We start from the raw sequence: 17781 nt of genomic DNA on the forward strand, positions 1-17781 counted from the left end.
AAATTATAAGTTATTGAAATTCTTAATTAAATGCAATCTCATTTTTTTTAATTTTTTGAGAACTTTGTATGTTAGCATAGAATATTGTAAGACAAAAACTAATTTGTAGTCTTAAGTGAAAAGTGGGATTTATGAAGATATGGACATTGTGTACTGATGTAATATTTTCTCATATAAAATGTTTTAGATTTATTATTTGTTGCACAATATAGACAGAGACAATTCCAAAAATTGACAAAATAGCAGCAAATAAATATATATATATATATATCATTCATAATGTCATTTTTTAGACTTAAGAGACAAATTGTCTCAAGTCATATTACTGCTACAGTTAAAGGTGGAATACTCCTTTTGGATATTGCTTCTCCATGTATAAAGTTGTCATAAATCTAAATTCCACGAGTGTTGATACTGAAATGAAAAAAGAAATCGTTTGAAAAATTCGTACAAATGCAAGGAAAACATTTCAAAATATCAAACTTTTACGATTAACGATTATACAGCAAAACGATGTTATATATAAAATCTCATCTTTAACCTAATTGACAAAGGGATAATATAACAAAGAGATGATTGTTCAATATAACTTGCACTTATATGTGAAGACAATACAATAGACACACATGCTTTGAAATGATATATTAATTACAAAAGTTTTTTTTAGACGTTAGATTTAATTAAATGAATTATTATGTTCGAAACATTGAGTTAATGTTTATGATTGTATGTTAATATGTATAATCTAAATATATAAAATTTTTTTTTATTTATTGCAATAAGTTATACATTAAGTAAATATGACACCGCGCGTAATATGATTGTGAATGATACTGACCTCTGTTAGTTCCACACTATACTTACTGAGTCTTGATTCTTCGCTTTTAGTTTTCTCTCAATTAAATTCTCTAATGCCTCGCTTCGCACACTCAAAGTCTCGATCTTCTCAACCAATTGTTGATATGGCGATGCGGGCTGCCCGCCCATTACTACGTGTCCCAATTTGCTGTCGATCTTAGCATCTAAGCGTGCGTTACGAATTAAGTTCACAATCCAGCATTCTGCTACATCCGCCTTCATATTCAATTTTTCCGCAAGCATTCTATAAATTAGATAAAAATAATTTAATTGTATGTTTTTATGTTTCAATAATGCAAAAATGTAGAAAGATTACATACTGAATACTAATACATTGATGAATTCTGCAGAATGTCTCGAAAATCATCAATCGTGCATTTTCTACAAATTCATTCAGTAAAGCGATTAAAAAGAAATCGTTAAAGACAACAGTCTGGCATTCTTGTAATTTCTGCCGAGCGCCATCAAAATCGAAATTAACATATAAGTGCTCAAGAAATTCTGTGATGGGATCTCGATAGGTATAAGATTCCTATTATGTAAAAATAAAAAAATTTTAGTTAAATATTAAATATCTTTCTTTATCTGCATATGGAGCATTTCATTTATATGTAATGTATTAAAAATCACGCAATTTCTTATTTCTTATAAATCCACAAATTTGGAATCCTATTTTTTTCTTAACAAAAATTTAATTAAACATATTTTCTTTTTTTTTCACAAATTTTCTTTATCAGAATTCATTATTTACTAGAAGAAGCTTGATTACAAATAATGAGTGATAAATTTTTATATATGCTCCATTTAAAGAAATAAGATTTCAAGATTCAAACCTGCTGTATCACTTTTACAAGATCCTTTAAAATAGAACGCCGAGAACGATTGACAATAACTGCAGCAGCCAAGTAACGGAGTATGTGTGGACACATTGTTTGAATAGCATTTAAATAACTGTAACAAAATATAAGCATCCCTTAGCTTCTTTCTAAATTTATTAAAAATATAAAATTTTTTTTTAATTGTACATACTGTGGCCGATAAAGAAACATCTCGATAATCAGATCTCTGCCTTTCACATGATTGAAGAACACAAACAGACTCCAGTGAATGAGCCATGTGCGTTGTTGCAGTACTTGCAGTGAATTACCAATAACATTACTGTCAATATATTCTCGTAATTTGTTTACATCCTCTAATGCTGTTTCCCAATTTTGTACAAGAATCTCTGATGCCAATTTTCCCCACAAGACATTCAAGTAATTCTGAAAAAAAAAATTAAAAAATTAAATATATATTTTTAACTATATTATATATATATATTTTTTTTAATTTATAAAAACTAATACCTTATCAGTAGGAGGCATAATCAGCATATAAAAGTACAAATATGATGTAGAGACAGAATAATTGCCACACTCATAGCGATATTTTGCTAGCTTTACAAAGCTATCCATCATTTCTACCCTAAACTATAAAATACAAATAAAGTTAGATCATAAAATCAATAAAATAAGTTTTTATTTCCAATATTTTATCATTTTATTAATTGATATATATTAGATGTTATATATTTTTATTATTTAGTGTATTTTACTCACATCTGATTCTTGAGTGAGATAATTATTAAGCGCTTTGGAATCACGCATATTTTCCATCTTCTTCATAACTTCCTCGTTATTCATAAGAGCTAGAACTACTGAGACATTTTGCTGAAGTATACTGAGCTCTTGGAGTACATCGGCACGTCTGACTTTTATCTCCTGCAACAGATACATTGCTCTAACTTATAATCATTGCATACATGATTGCACAATTGTATGCTTAATGGCATATATGCAGTATGGTAAAGCGTACATCCGGTACTTCCACATTCGGATACAACTGTTTCCTAATGTCAATGGTGTAGTCAATCATATTTGTTTTACTGAGAATATTGAGTTTTACTTGCAACAACTCATCTTCGTCATAAATCTGCAACACATCACATGTGACATAACCAAAATATCATGACGCATGGCAACGTCTAGTTTTCACATCGTACCTGTTTCGCCGATAAGAATTCCAGCAGAGGAAATACCAAGTGGCGATCCAAATATTGACCTATACGAGACGTTAAATCAAACTTTGCCATCGTGTTTTCGCCACGTTACTCTATGAATGACGGGACACGAAGAGACAATTTAACACATGGCAAACGACGAGCTTGCCAGCTTGAAGTTCACAACGACTTGTGAACCTCCTTCACTTCACAGAGGTTCACGCGGAAGCGTCACGATCTACAATAGATAATTTAAACCCTAAGCCTTAAGAAATTGGCCAATCATAGCCGAGTATTCTCTTCATACTTGACTGAGATTGGTCAATCTTTTAGGTCCGGTTCCACAACTCGAGTTAATCCGAGTTTAATACGTTAAACTGGGTCCTGATCGGTCCATTCACTACTTAAACTCGGATTAACTGGATTGTGGAACTGGGCCTTAAGGTTTAAGGCTTTAAGCCTGCGGCACGTACGATTTTTCGTACTAGATCGCATGTGAGCGTCTTAATTGACCAATCGTAATTTCGATATTAAAGAATTGTCAAATCATCGTAATGCTCGCATGCAATCCAGCATGAGAGAACGCATCGAAACAAGCATCGTGTGCCACTGGTTTAAATTATTTATTGTAAACCCGGTCATACAGTCAAGTATGAAGAGAATACTCGACTGTGATTGGTCAATTTCTTAAGGCTTAATTTACCTATTGTAGATCGCGAGACTTAACTATAGCCAATTATATCGACTTGTGCCTTGGGTAACCAGTAACGATTGACCAATCAGAGAGAATTCTATTTTGAATTGACCAATTGGCGACGTGAGCTGCGGTCGGGAAGACGTTCCAGATGCTTTGAAACATCATTCTATCAGAGAGAAAACTATAAATAAAAAAATAGCTACTATACATGCAAGAGTGATTGCGCATGCGTGAAAGAAAATAATCTCCCACTACTTGGGATCTGGGATATACATATAGGAAAATATTTGAGAGTAAAATGGAGCTTTCGTGATTTCTCTTAGAATTTTAGGTGTTTTCTATTGACAAGAAGAAACTTGAATTTGTCAAAAAATGCCACCGAAAAAGGCACCGGCACCGAGCAAAAAGGCGGATCAAAAAAAAAAAGAAAAGGTTATTGAGGTAAGAAGCGAATGCCGTTTTCCATCTCTAACCAAAAAATTCTAGATTTCCACATGTTTCTCTTAAATAACCTGTGGAACTGTGATTATAATTTATATTCTATCATTTATTAATATGTATGAAATGTGCTCTTATTAAAGCTTGGACCTTTTTTTTTTTTTTAAGGACAAAACATTTGGTATAAAAAATAAAAAGGGTGCCAAGCAGCAAAAATTTATTCAGCAAGTTGAAAAACAAGTGAAATCGGGCGGCGTAAATCCGCGGAAGCTCGAGGATCCTAATGTCAAAAAATTGGAAAAAGAGAAAAAGCTAAAGGAACAAAAAGAATTGGCACTTATTTTTAAACCAGTTCAAACACAAAAAATAGATAAAGGTACTGCATATATACCTTTGGTGATGAAGTAAGAAGTTATGAAATACTACGAGATAGATGTATTTTTCAAGTAAAAAGAAAGCACTACGATAAAACAATATTTACAGGCACAGATCCCAAGTCTGTTGTGTGTGCATTTTTCAAACAAGGACAATGTACAAAGGGAGATAAATGTAAATTCTCTCATGATTTGAGCATTGAACGAAAAGCAGAGAAACGTTCATTGTATTGCGATATGAGAGATGATGATAAGGAAGAAGATACAATGGATAAATGGGATGAAGATAAGCTGAAAGAAGTTGTAGAAAAAAAACATGGTGGTGGCAATCGTCCTACTACCGACATTGTAAGTTATGTTAATAGTTAATTAGCATTTTTTTAAATTAATAAAAATTTATTGGAAATTTTGTTCAAGAAAAAAATAAAGTCAAATACTTTTCCTTGTTAGATCTGCAAACATTTCTTAGAAGCAGTAGAAAAAGCAAAATATGGTTGGTTCTGGGAATGTCCATCTGGTCAGAAGTGTATTTATAGGCATGCTTTACCTCCTGGATTTGTCTTAAAAAAAGATAAAAAGAAAGAAGATAAGAAGAATGAAATATCCTTGGAAGATTTAATAGAAAAAGAAAGGGCTAATTTGGGACCTAACCAAGTATGAATATTACATTAAGTAGGAATTTTTAATGCAAAATTAAATTTTACATAAAACGCAATATTCTGATAATATTTTCATGTAATAAAAAATTTCAACAGACCAAGATAACATTGGAGACATTCCTAGCTTGGAAAAAGAGAAAATTGAAAGAAAAAGAAGAACAGGCCATCAAAGATGAAGAAAAGAAGAGAAATGATTATAAAGCTGGTCGCCAAATTGGCATATCAGGAAGAGAAATGTTTTACTTCAATCCAGATCTTGCAACTGGAGATGGTAAGATGTTCGAGAGATATGACTTGTTTAAATTCTTCCTATAATAAATTTAATTTATTATTTAAATCGTAGGTATTGATGAAGGAGATGAAGCAATATCTAGTTATGTTCGTGAAGATGACGATTCCGAGGATGTACAATATAGAGAACTCGATATGGAACGTCTTGCTTTTGAAGCTAGCGAAATTGATTCTAATGGTATCACTGTGGCTACTGTAGATCGGTTAAAAGTCAACAATGTCACAGATAACAATAAGGATATTACAGGTTATAATTATATCACTTGATATTAATATATTCATAGTTTGTTAGTAAATATTTCAAATTCAAAAACATTGTGATTTATGTATAAATTAGGATATGATAGAATTTTAGAAGTCTGTAAATTATTATATAACTATTAATATCTTTATTATCCATTAATTATTGCTTTTCTAAATATTCAAGAAATTTTTAATCTTGTTAATAAAACATTAATATACAACGAATATATTAGTTATAATAATGTATTGCTGGATAATTAATACAAAAATTTTTATTCTAGTGACTCTGGAAGAGGGTGCCGCAGCAGTGGCTATTAACGAAAACCTCTTCATAGAGGAAGATTTAGAAGGTTTGGAAGAAGAATTGGGGGACCTGGACTTGGAGGAGTAATCCAGTTGTCCCGATCGTGCATCTCTCCTCACTCTACATCATGTTGCTCCTGTGTTTTATCTCTTTTAATACATATTGCTCAGATAACCATTAGCCTCAAATGTGATGTACTGTATATTAATATAATTTGCATCCTATTCTCACACAATGTTGCATCATCAATATTTCAGCATCAGTGTTGCATCTATGTATTCAGGTATGTGTGCAAAGAGCTGGTCTCACATCAACCATCCAGAATATGTAGCATAATAACTTAATATCAATTCAATTATTATCTTCGAAAATTAAATGTCTTTTTATAGTGTAGAGATTATTCAATGATTACAATATCTGTGAATACCACAATATTCAATGCTATATATATGAAATAGTACATATGCATATATTATTTTTATAATATTTCTATGTATGTATATAATTTTTCTTGACAAAAATAGAGGAAAACTATAGCGAGAATTTAAATCTGACATGTTAGTAAAACAAAATTTGGCTTTTTATCCATTGGTTTATTATGAATAGAGAATATCTGGAATTTTAATATAGACTTTAAAAATTTTTTACTCTTATTAATCCATATATCTAAATTTTCTATAAATATAATTCAAATAAAAAAATACTATTGATTGGAAAAAAATTAAAGTTACTTTTAATATGTCATTAGGCGTGTTCGGAAATCTTACTCTTGGAATAAGGTAGCATTTAAATGATCAACCAGATTCAAAAGAAGAAGAGATTTCTTTATTCTGATTGGTCGATTCAATGCTATTTTCACAAATAGAATTTTCGAATCATCCTTAACCTATAGTAACTTCATGCCCCATGCTTCTATGCACGCGTGAAACGGAACGCACCCTATGAATCCCATCATCTCTCTTGACATTAGGTATATTTTGTACGGCGTTCTACATAAATTTAACGTATATGTTATTTTTTTATACTAATCGTTCTTTAATAAGAATTCTTTTGAATTTCCAACAAATTCTCTTTTATATGCCTCTTACTTGTACTTATTTGATCCACAGTCAATTGATATAGGTTAGAAAATTTGATCACGTCAACAGAACTGACATCAATAGAAAACATGGATAGTAGTAAGTATTTTCCATTTGTGCGCTTCTTTTTTCGTATATTTAGAATTATTCTAAATTTCCAAAACTATAATTGAATTAATTTGTTGTCTTTTTTTTTTTTTTAGACACGGACGATGATAGCGTTTCAAGTAATGAAGATATGAAACTGAGAACAACAGATCCATTCAATAATTATTCTCAAGATCATCCAAATGATTCCAGTTACTCTGGGATGCGCAATATAATATCTGCTATTGATAATGATGATAATTATTTAAGTCACAAAAAAATATCTAGGTCTAGACATTCTTCCTCCTCTTCATCCGACGATAATAATGATCAACAATACAGTAATTTACCAAAATATGAGTACGAAATGAATGTTAGCAATTACAGTGAAAACATGTGCAAACATAGGAATAAAAGAAAAAAATTAAAGAACGAAGATGCAATTGATAGTATAAAGAAAGAAAAATCTGCAGAAATTGAGTTAGCTAATAATATGCTTATCTATGACAGCAAAAATAATCTATCTCATACCTCAAAAGCTCAAAATATGATGAAAAAAATGGGATACAAGCCAGGAAAAGGTCTTGGAAAAGATGATCAAGGTCGTGTAGACCCAATAGAAGCAATTACGCAACGAGGTCGAAGAGGATTTGGGCACTATGTACCAGGCCTAAAAGAAGCGAGTCTTAAATGGAATCCTGAAGAAGAAGAAATAAAAGCTGTAGAAGATATTGAATGGTTACCAAATGTGCATCCTGATACATTAACTGAAAATATAAGAGATTGGTTAAAATTGGGACCAAAAAAACTCACCATAGATGATGAAACTATGTTTTGCGATCCAGAAATTTTGGAGCAAATTATCATGTCGAAAACTGTATTTGACAAATTGGACAAGGTTGAGATGCGTAAAGCGAGAACTCGATCAAATCCTTATGAAACGATTCGCACTGCTAATTTTCTGAATCGTGCGGCTGTCAAAATGGCAAATATAAACAAAGCATGTAATTTTATGTTTACCGACCCAAAGGATTTACATCCGGATGATTTACTGTATTTTGCCGATGTATGTGCCGGTCCGGGTGGTTTCAGCGAGTATATTTTATCTAGAAAAAAATGGCATGCCAAAGGATTTGGATTCACTTTAAAAAACGAAAATGACTTTACATTGGATGAATTCTTTGCTGGTCCATGTGAAACTTTTCATCCTTTTTATGGTTCTAAAGAAAATGGAGATGTATTTGATCCACAAAATCAAGAAGAATTTAGATCTTTGATAATGAAACACACATATGGCAAAGGTGTACATTTTATGATGTCAGATGGAGGATTTTCCGTGGAAGGTCAAGAAAACATACAAGAAATTCTATCTAAACAGTTATATCTGTGTCAGTGTCTGGTGGCATTAATGATAGTGAGACCAGGTGGCCATTTTGTAACAAAATTGTTTGATTTGTTCACACCTTTCAGCATTGGACTTGTTTATCTAATGTACAGATGTTTTGAAAATATTTGCATCTTCAAGCCCAATAGTTCTAGGCCAGCTAATTCAGAACGTTATTTAATATGTAAAAGAAAAAAGTTTGATACACAAGCAGTAGTAGATCATCTTTCTTATGTTAATCATTTACTTTTAACAAAAGATGATAAAAATGATGTAATTCAACTGGTGCCGCTCGACGTGTTGGAAGCAGATAAGGCATTTGTAACATACTTGAGAAGCTCCAATAACGCTCTAGGAAAGAAACAGATAATAGGCCTCTTAAAGATCGCGGCATTTTGCGAAGATCCAATGCTGACAGAGCCAAAACAAGCGGATATGCGAAAGGAATGCCTGAATTATTGGGATATATCTGATAAAACTCGCGTGAGACCGCAATTCGTTAGACCACAAGATAAGATATGGGCGATTCTAAACGGTTCTGAATGTTTCTTTGGATCCGAAGCACAGAAATTGACGATTGAGAACATAAAAACATTATTAAATCAACCATACAATTGGTTCTGCATGCCTTGTGGTTTTACTTCTTGTGATAAACCAGCTACGTTTTATTTAGGCTTGGGAAGGAGAAAGGTATTTCGCTACATAAAAGGAGGCAAATGGGAATCAATGGGAGATGTAAAAATAGAACTGCCACCTGATACTCTGGTATACGCCGAACTAATCTATGAATCAAAATTGACGGGAAAGTTCTTCCTCAAGACACAAACATTACATATCTTGGATGCTTACATGCTTGGTGGAGAAGATGTTAGCAAACGATACTTACATGATAGGTAAGAGATCTCTTATTTTTTATTAAGCATAATAAAAAATTCTAAAGTGTCACTAACATGCTCTGAGCTGTTAATATAAATAACATGTCTTAAACATTGAATACAAAGTAAATTAATCATGTGTTATAATGTGTATAAATTCTTCTTTAACATATTTATATGTAGGTCAATATTACAAAGTCTATAGTCTATAAATTACATTGGAGTAGATAAACACAAAGTTAAATAGAATTACTAAAGAAAAATTTTATTATGAGTAAATTATGCTATTGTATTAATAATAGATAATATTTTTATACAATATCTGCCACAGGTATAAATTAACTATGAAATTTTGCGACGCATTGTGGAAACCAGTTCCAAATGATTACGTATGTGTGCGCGCCAAAGAGAGGTTCATGCTAACTTCAAATATAGGAAGGAAATTGCGTGTCACGCATCCATCTCAGGCAAAAGTAAATAATGCGTTCGAGTCGCAAAAAAATTTCTTAGAACGTGACAACGAAAACGACACGGAACCTATATATTCCACATTCAACAGTGTACTTTTCTTAAAAAGTATCGCCCACCCTTGGTCACGTCATATTAGCAGAAAAACAGGTGAACTTTATGTTTATAATCCACGTACTAAAGTAACGGAATATGAAATCCGAAACGGTCAATATAATAGACCACCTGAAGCTGAGGCAGATTTTAAAGAGACGTTTGAGAATCGTATTATCTGGCATTGGCCTTGTGATCGTGAATTAAATATGGACACTTTAGTTGCAATGATGAATCCATCACAAAATGTTTGAATCATGTTATATTGTAATATACCATAAATTTATATGTTGTCAAGTTTTTTTTTAAGTATTTGGATTTTTCTTAAAATATTCTATTTTTGATTATAGACAATTTAACTACAGTTCCATTAATCGATGATTTTTAATATTTCAAAAAATCATCAAAATGAAAAAAATTGTTAGAAAATACTAGTAACTTATAGCAAATTATAATCTATAGGGAAACATAAGAAACTTAAAAGACTGCATCTTCTACCCATATGTAATGATATACTTTAGTTTACAAGAAATTTGTTGCAAAATATTTAGATCGTGTATTATATTGTATATGAATTACAAATTTATTATTAATCATATAACTAATTCTTTTTTTCAGTTATAATTTTCCTAAATAATTTTCCTAATATAGACTATTTTTCATTAAAAATAATTCATTTGTGTATCACAGGTTTTATCTGGTTAATATTTGGAAAGTTATGAGAAATTAAAATGAAAAGAATTTGTTTAAAAAATGTTTAAAAAGATTAGAAAACCTTAATATTTTTAGACACGAAAAAGAGATTCCTTGTACAATTCTAACATGGATCCTAGTTTTATATATATTTTTTATGTTAAGACACTTATATAGAGTGTCCTAGACCACCCGTACACCCCTTTTCTTTCAAAAACTAAGCATTTTAGAGAAAAACGTTTTCGACAAAAATTGTATGGTTTTGAGAGGAACATAACGACCTTAACGATGCCATCCAAGGTCAAACCAATGACATCATCTTATGTTCCCCTCAAAACCTTACAATTTTTGTCGAAAATGTTTTTCTCTAAAATACTTAATTTTTGAAAGAAAAGGGGTGTACGGGTGGTCTAGGACACCCTGTATGTATAAATATCCGATATTAATACATTAATGAACAATTACTAACAAGTTCTCTTAATAGTTACAATCTGTACATGATCATTGTAAAAATATATTTGAGAAGACACAATAAACAAAAAAAAATTAACTATTATAAAAATTTATAATTGCGCACATATGTACCAATCTGTGCATTTCAATGTGTAGTGCATTTTTTAACCACACCAGGCATACTTTGAAAATGTCTGCCAGTCCGCAGTCTGACAAGTGGAACGGAGAAATGCGATGCATCTTCATGCAATGTATCTTCATGTAATATTTTTTACAAGATATAGGAATTTTTCATGTACTCTCAACAAATATTTTATATGGTAATATTGTATAAATATTATTATTAAATTCCAATATGTGTTATTTACAGTGTTATTATTTTTTCTATGTGTTTTATTATATTTTTTTAGAAATTAATTTTATTTAATGAACAATTATTTCTCTATTTTGCAAATTAAAATTTGCTTATGTAACAGCAATGCAATAATTTTATTTTAATTTTATTTATTTTGTGTATATATGCTTCTAACATATTAACTATCCATCACGTTGGCGAATAGTAAAAATTATTAACGTTTTATTAGACACAATATTACTGAACTAAATTGTAATATATGCATATTTGTCATTCAATAAATATCCTATTAATAAATATACTGTTGTAAAAAGATAATGATTTTGAATTGCAAGTAATATTATAATTACTTAAAGAAACAAATGTAATTATATATAAATTATAACATGTTAATTTATTATAAACAATCTCAATACATTATATACAGCTATTTTTTAATATGTTTATATGTATATTTATATTTACATTATGTGTATAAATATCACTCCGCGCACATTCACATATCATTTTCACACTCAATTTTTGAATTTATTCCTGTTTATAGTTTATAGAAGTGACCCCATTTCAAAATGTAAAGTGTAAAAAAAAATTTTATTTCGAGTTTATAAAAACAAATATAACTACATATTTTCTAAATATGTATGTATATACACAGTTTGAAATGAGATTCTGACGTTGTCTCACGTTTTTATCATTTAAATATTAGTCATATATAATATTATTGTGTAATATTAGTTATATATCAAATATTGTAATAATCAAATATTAAATATATCAATATATCAAATATTGCAATAATATTAAATAAAGACTAATTTGTTACATATATCTATAAAAATTTTGTTTAAAGATTTATAATTTATTATTATGAAAAAGTAAAATATGTCTTTAGATAATTTAGAAAAAAGCTAATATAATTTTTTTGTAAGATGTATTTTAAAATAATTTGCTTAACATATTCATGATTCAAAGATATAATGGCTCATTCCATTCTGTGTATATATTTTTTCGATGCATATATAAGTATAAATTTTTATAAACGCCAGCAATTAACTGTCTTTTTTTTAGTCTTGTATCACATTAAATATAATTATCTCGAAGCTCTTATTCTTTAAGTTCAAAATAAAAATCATTCTATTCTGTATCTTTAAGAATACAATGGAAGATATATTAATATGCAAATTATTTCAACTTAATTATTTTTGGCAGTTACATAGTTTGAACTATTACAATACTATTGTTACAGCAACAGTATATTTTCAACAACTAGGTAATCCTTGGTAACAAAAATTGTGCTAAAATACTTTATAGTCTTTGCTCCTCCAAACTTTACGAATTTAGATATTCGTTGGCATTATAAGTTGACCACAGATTAATATCTATTTCTAACTTTGCATCAACATGAATCTATTCAATAATAAAATCATATAGAATTCTAATCTCTGGTTAACTAAATCTCTTATAAAAATGAATCGATATATACGCATATATGGCACTTTAATGCGCGTATAGTGTCTTAGAATTCAAAAAAGGAAAATAAACATACATGGAACATAATGAATCACAAAATGTATCATCTGTGATAAGAAAGAATAGTAGTTGCCCATAGAAGACGTTGCCAGATCCAACGCGGTACCCTGCATGGTACAAAGTTGGTCATCGCGCCGGCCAAGTGGCGTACCCAATCCCAGATGCCCCACGGTGCGTGTCCGCCGTTAACATACAGAACGTATGTAAAACCGTCCTTACATTTTCCCCGTATCGAATAATAATATGGAAGAAAGCTATGCAATCGAAAGTGACATCTCTGATAAAACAATATTGCAGGAGCATTGCTGGAGAGCACGTGTAGGAAGACTGCCTTTACAGAGGAACGTTCGGGAGCGGTGACATGGGCCAACAGTTGTTCCAACAGCAACGAAGCTATTCCATTTCTCCTATACGCGCGTCGTACTCCTAAGCTAAGTATATAACCCACTAAACAATTTTTTCCTAAACTGGAACACAAGATACCGCGATCTTCTTTATTTAACCTGGCATAGGGCTTTATCTCTGCAACGATCAGCCCTATTATTACTCCACCATAACCCGCCGCAAGCGCATAGAACCTCGACGAGCTTGTAATGTCTTCGTACCATGAATAAGGATAATCTGTACAGGTAGAAATTAAATATTAAATATATATTATTATTTAAAATTATATATTATATACTATGTTTATTGCAAATTTCCTCTTGTAGTATATATATATATATATATATATATATATATATATATATATATATATACATATATATAAATATATATATATATAAATATTTCTTGACATCTGAAAAAAATATCACTTAAAATCTTTTTAATAAAAAGCACTTTACATTCCTGCATTAACTGCTATAAATAATACAATTCTAAAACTCAACTCATATTCTAATAACTGAAAAGTAAAAAATATAAAAGATAATTTGTACATATAACTTTGATATCTAAAAGGTTCTTTTAATTTGACATTATATGTAAACATTTGACATATACATAAACAAAACAATTTTGTGTCATTATTTTAATTTAAAGTTCTTTTCTTCATAGTTTTATCTGTCCCTGCGAAATATAGAATCATTTCTTGATCTTCCTATTTCTCTTCTTCCCCAAATAAATTTAAATAATAATTAATTAATTTTGTTCTAATAATTAATTGAAGGAGATCTCAAAAGGAAGCTAAAAAATTTAAATGACACAATGTTTTTAATTCTGTGTTACATTTATGTATTGTAGACAAGATCGCTTGTGCGGGTACCAAGTGTACGCACCTATGGGGAACCAATCTTGACAGAGCGAGCGCACCTCCTCCAGGTCATCGGGACAGAGGAAGCGCAGCTGCACCTCGCCCAGGACGCATAGCGGCACGGTGACCGCCGGCGTCGTCACGGAAGCAGCCGCTGTCGTTGTCGTAGTCGTCGTCGTTGTTGTCGGGCAACAGATGGTGGTCGAACAGTCTCTCGCGACGGTCTCATCCGCGATGTAGGAAGCACGTTGCTTGCCGTCGAGCGGCTCGACCCCGTTCACTCCAGCGACACGAGCGGACTCGCTATCCCCGATCTCCGGCAAGATTACCGGTAGATATCGGTTAAAAGACACGACCATCGCGCGACCGCGGCTGGCCTGTTCTCGTCTCACGGCTTATCATTTGTATATCGTTGCGGGTCAAGAACGCGATGGTAGAATCAAGAGAAATACGTCACGTCGCGCGTTGACAGCGACCGCTGCCGCTCGTAAACACGCAGCAGCGGCACGTCGTAGACATTTTGTTTTCGCGTGTCGCTGTAGTGCACGTTCGTTGTTATTGTTATCGCGACTCACGCGAATCCGCACTTGACATCGCGACCGCTGGACCTCGCGCATCCGCTATTCCTCGACGCGCGCGGTGTAAACAACCCTGCGTCCATTTCCGCGGACAGATCGACAACGACAACGGGTCCGACGACCCGAATGCGCCTGGTGGTGATGTTACGATGGATGGTGCGCGGTTTTTCCTCTAAAGATCAACACGAATCCTATTTTTCGCGGATTAATCGATCTTCATGATTGCGTTCGAAAATGCGCTCGGGATAGAATATCATTCGCTCGACCAATCGGAGCACGGAAATTTCTGCTCCTTTTATTCTGATTGGTTGATCGAACGCTGCTTTCTCCGGTGAATGGATTCTCGAACGCAACCCGGGATTTTAATCCGGTCGTGGTAGAGACGTGCGAAGTGTCTGCGCAAGTGACATTGCTTTGAATCAGCTGTTGACGGTCGTTGATATAGGATCTTTCAAATTTTAATAATCACCATGGCGGCAAACAAAGCTGTCACTGTCCTTGCGCCGAATGGTCGCCGGCAAAATGTAAAGATTACGATGAACACGACGATTTTACAGGTATATAAACTCGATATATTATATCTTTTTTATTAGCGGATTACGACGTTTGCATTCGTTAAATAAAGTGCCATCTCGAAAAGTCTTCATAGATTCTCTTTACAGGTTCTGGAGGAAGTATGTCAGAAGCAAGGTTTCAACGTCGATGACTATGACATAAAGTGAATATAACACTTTATATTTGGATTTTTGCAATAATATAATATATAATTTCCATTACATCTCCCTATTACAGACACAATCGTCAGATATTAGATCCTAATACGACATTTCGTTTTACTGGTGTACCAAATAATGCTCAGTTGGAGATGGTAGCGTGCACAAAGACGCGTTTCGCGTCGAATGTTGCGATTGCTATTCAGTCAGAGGATGGAGAGAGAATAATGCGCGAATTTTCGCCTAAAACAACGTTAGCTCAAGCATTGATAGAAATATATCCCGATTCGGATCTTGAGAGGGCTGTATTGATCTATATGCATCAAGAAGTATGTATACATATATAGATATTGTTATGTATTTATAGACAAAAAATTGATGTTTATGTATTTATAGACAAAAAATTGATGTTTTTATAATTTACTGTTAAGTATAATGAATATGTAAAGAAATAAAATCTTTCCACATAGGTATGTGGCAGAGAAGCATTAGAAAAGACAACATTGAAATCATTAGGCCTCAGTAGTGGAAGGGCAATATTACGATTAATGTATCGTGACCTTGAACAATTAAAAACTCAAGCACATGTATCTGTTCCTTTGCTTCCAAAGTCAGAAATGGCAATGGATAATTTATCAAGCAATAAAGATTGTTCCCTGAAAGTGCCATTATCTGTACCACATTGTAGTAAGACATTGGATGATAATATTTCATCAATAAATGTGTCAAATATAGAAAATCAAAAGTCTGAGGCAAAGATAGATAGAAAATGTGAGGAAGCAAGTGTGCTCAATGATAAAGAACAAGAAACAGATACATATAGGATAGAAGAAAGTCATGCCACTGAATCCAGTCATAAAGATCATGAGAGTGGAAGAGATCAGTACAATACAGAGGCGCACACAAAAGTTCAAGAAGATGTGTACGAAGTGAAGTTTGTAAGGTGTAATTGTGCAACGTGCAATCTCATTCAAATGACACGCTTACTTATCAATAATTTTATTATAGCTAGGGGAAAGAAACGCTCTAGTATTCGATCATGCCGGAACTCAGGCATTGCCGAGAGACGAACTGCCGGATAATTTCTTCGAACTCGATTTGCACGACGCGAATATTCTCCTTCGAGATGCTGCTAAGCGTCGCAAGGAACAACTCGAGGACGCTCCACTTCTGACAGAGGCGATGCGTCAACTGAATCAAAACAAACACATTCTGGATCGATTGAACAAATATGGACGTACTGTAATTCGCGTACTATTCCCGGATCAATTTGTTCTTCAGGGTTTGTTCAAACCGTTAGAGACTATCGAAACCGTTAAGAACTTTATCAAGAATTATTTGGACGATCCGAATTGCGAATTTGTTATCTGTGAGTAATAACATGCAATTATTCATTCTATGTGAATAGGGTAAATATATAATTTATAATAATTGTAAAAAAATTTTATTTTTTGCAGATACTAGCCCGCCAAGGCATATTCTAAATTCTGACGCGCGTTTAATAGATGAAAATCTTGTTCCCTCTGCTAACGTTTATTATTCCGGGCAATCGCTGCTCAGGACGAGTGTAAAAGAGACATTGACAGATCCTCGAGCTGCTGATATCGAAGCTATAAAATCTAGGTAAAGTATACTGATTGTATTGATCTCGATTGTCGCTAAATTTTATATTTATTTATATAGAACCGCCACGACGCGAAAAGAACAAGATCCAGCAACTGAAAAAGGTAGAAGCACAATTATCGAGAGCAATCATGTAACTCCAGGACCAAGTGGTAGTAAATCATCATCATCATCAACTCGAAATCAAAATAAGATGCCAAAATGGTTCAAACAGGCAGGTTTAAAATAATTAATTACTTTGCTAATAGCACCGAGAGAGAGAGAAATGGTTCTTCAAATTGTAATAATGTAATTGTATAAACAATATTCTACGGGATTTTTATGTAAATTATTGTTGTACGCGCAGTAATGTATGTGGCATATATATATGCACATACATATTTTATCCTTACTGCAAGACTAAAATATACAAATCTATGCACAACAAATGTTCAACGTGTATCTCATTATTCCAATTGAGATGTACAAAGCTGTACATAAGAGAGTCCAATATTTAGTAAAATTAGTTATAAAAGTGAAAACAAAATGCTACATATACAAATAGTAAAGTTCTTACAATCTATTCTATGGCCGCAGTAATAACATTTTATATATATAATTTGTATGAAAAACGGTGTTATATAGAGTCGAGTGATGAAAAGTACAATCGTGAAATATGCAGCAATGATATTAACTGTGTGATAAAGGTGCTTTGAT

The 17781-nt window shown here is 32.2% G+C and overlaps 5 protein-coding genes across 6 annotated transcripts; 3 read left to right on the forward strand and 2 right to left on the reverse strand.

The window, feature by feature from the left end:
* Nucleotides 1-53: 53 nt before the first annotated feature.
* LOC105249143 (eukaryotic translation initiation factor 3 subunit E) lies at nucleotides 54-3108 on the reverse strand. 2 transcript variants are annotated; one of them, XM_011254396.3, is made up of 9 exons: nucleotides 2900-3108; nucleotides 2713-2829; nucleotides 2457-2618; nucleotides 2205-2327; nucleotides 1888-2120; nucleotides 1692-1809; nucleotides 1179-1390; nucleotides 839-1102; nucleotides 54-414 (listed from the first exon to the last, which is right to left on the reverse strand). In XM_011254396.3, exons 1-8 carry the CDS (start codon nucleotides 2987-2989, stop codon nucleotides 844-846), a joined length of 1314 nt encoding a protein of 437 aa, XP_011252698.1. In that variant the 5' UTR covers nucleotides 2990-3108; the 3' UTR covers nucleotides 54-414; nucleotides 839-843. The 2 variants fall into 2 exon arrangements, with proteins under 2 accessions (XP_011252698.1, XP_011252697.1); XM_011254395.3 differs by having other exon boundaries at nucleotides 865-1102; nucleotides 2900-3107.
* A 730-nt stretch (nucleotides 3109-3838) lies between these two features.
* LOC105249142 (zinc finger CCCH domain-containing protein 15 homolog) lies at nucleotides 3839-6295 on the forward strand. The gene is made up of 7 exons (XM_011254394.3): nucleotides 3839-4034; nucleotides 4200-4407; nucleotides 4515-4753; nucleotides 4856-5059; nucleotides 5161-5335; nucleotides 5408-5602; nucleotides 5880-6295. Exons 1-7 carry the CDS (start codon nucleotides 3966-3968, stop codon nucleotides 5987-5989), a joined length of 1200 nt encoding a protein of 399 aa, XP_011252696.1. The 5' UTR covers nucleotides 3839-3965; the 3' UTR covers nucleotides 5990-6295.
* A 345-nt stretch (nucleotides 6296-6640) lies between these two features.
* Nucleotides 6641-10440, forward strand: LOC105249141 (cap-specific mRNA (nucleoside-2'-O-)-methyltransferase 1). Its single transcript, XM_011254393.3, has 4 exons — nucleotides 6641-6872; nucleotides 7012-7080; nucleotides 7185-9345; nucleotides 9659-10440. The coding sequence occupies exons 2-4, from the start codon at nucleotides 7071-7073 to the stop codon at nucleotides 10140-10142; spliced, it is 2655 nt and encodes an 884-aa protein (XP_011252695.1). The 5' UTR covers nucleotides 6641-6872; nucleotides 7012-7070; the 3' UTR covers nucleotides 10143-10440.
* Nucleotides 10441-12312: 1872 nt separating this feature from the next.
* Nucleotides 12313-14885, reverse strand: LOC105249139 (N-alpha-acetyltransferase 60). Its single transcript, XM_011254390.3, has 2 exons — nucleotides 14197-14885; nucleotides 12313-13540 (listed from the first exon to the last, which is right to left on the reverse strand). Exons 1-2 carry the CDS (start codon nucleotides 14528-14530, stop codon nucleotides 12963-12965), a joined length of 912 nt encoding a protein of 303 aa, XP_011252692.2. The 5' UTR covers nucleotides 14531-14885; the 3' UTR covers nucleotides 12313-12962.
* A 20-nt stretch (nucleotides 14886-14905) lies between these two features.
* Nucleotides 14906-17506, forward strand: LOC105249140 (tether containing UBX domain for GLUT4). The gene is made up of 7 exons (XM_011254391.2): nucleotides 14906-15306; nucleotides 15412-15467; nucleotides 15542-15791; nucleotides 15933-16400; nucleotides 16471-16831; nucleotides 16920-17085; nucleotides 17146-17506. The coding sequence occupies exons 1-7, from the start codon at nucleotides 15220-15222 to the stop codon at nucleotides 17312-17314; spliced, it is 1557 nt and encodes a 518-aa protein (XP_011252693.1). The 5' UTR covers nucleotides 14906-15219; the 3' UTR covers nucleotides 17315-17506.
* The last annotated feature ends 275 nt before the right edge of the window (nucleotides 17507-17781 follow it).

The sequence above is a fragment of the Camponotus floridanus genome, unplaced genomic scaffold, assembly GCF_003227725.1.
Source record: "Camponotus floridanus strain SB8 unplaced genomic scaffold, Cflo_v7.5 scaffold28, whole genome shotgun sequence".
Classification (NCBI taxonomy): domain Eukaryota; kingdom Metazoa; phylum Arthropoda; class Insecta; order Hymenoptera; family Formicidae; genus Camponotus; species Camponotus floridanus.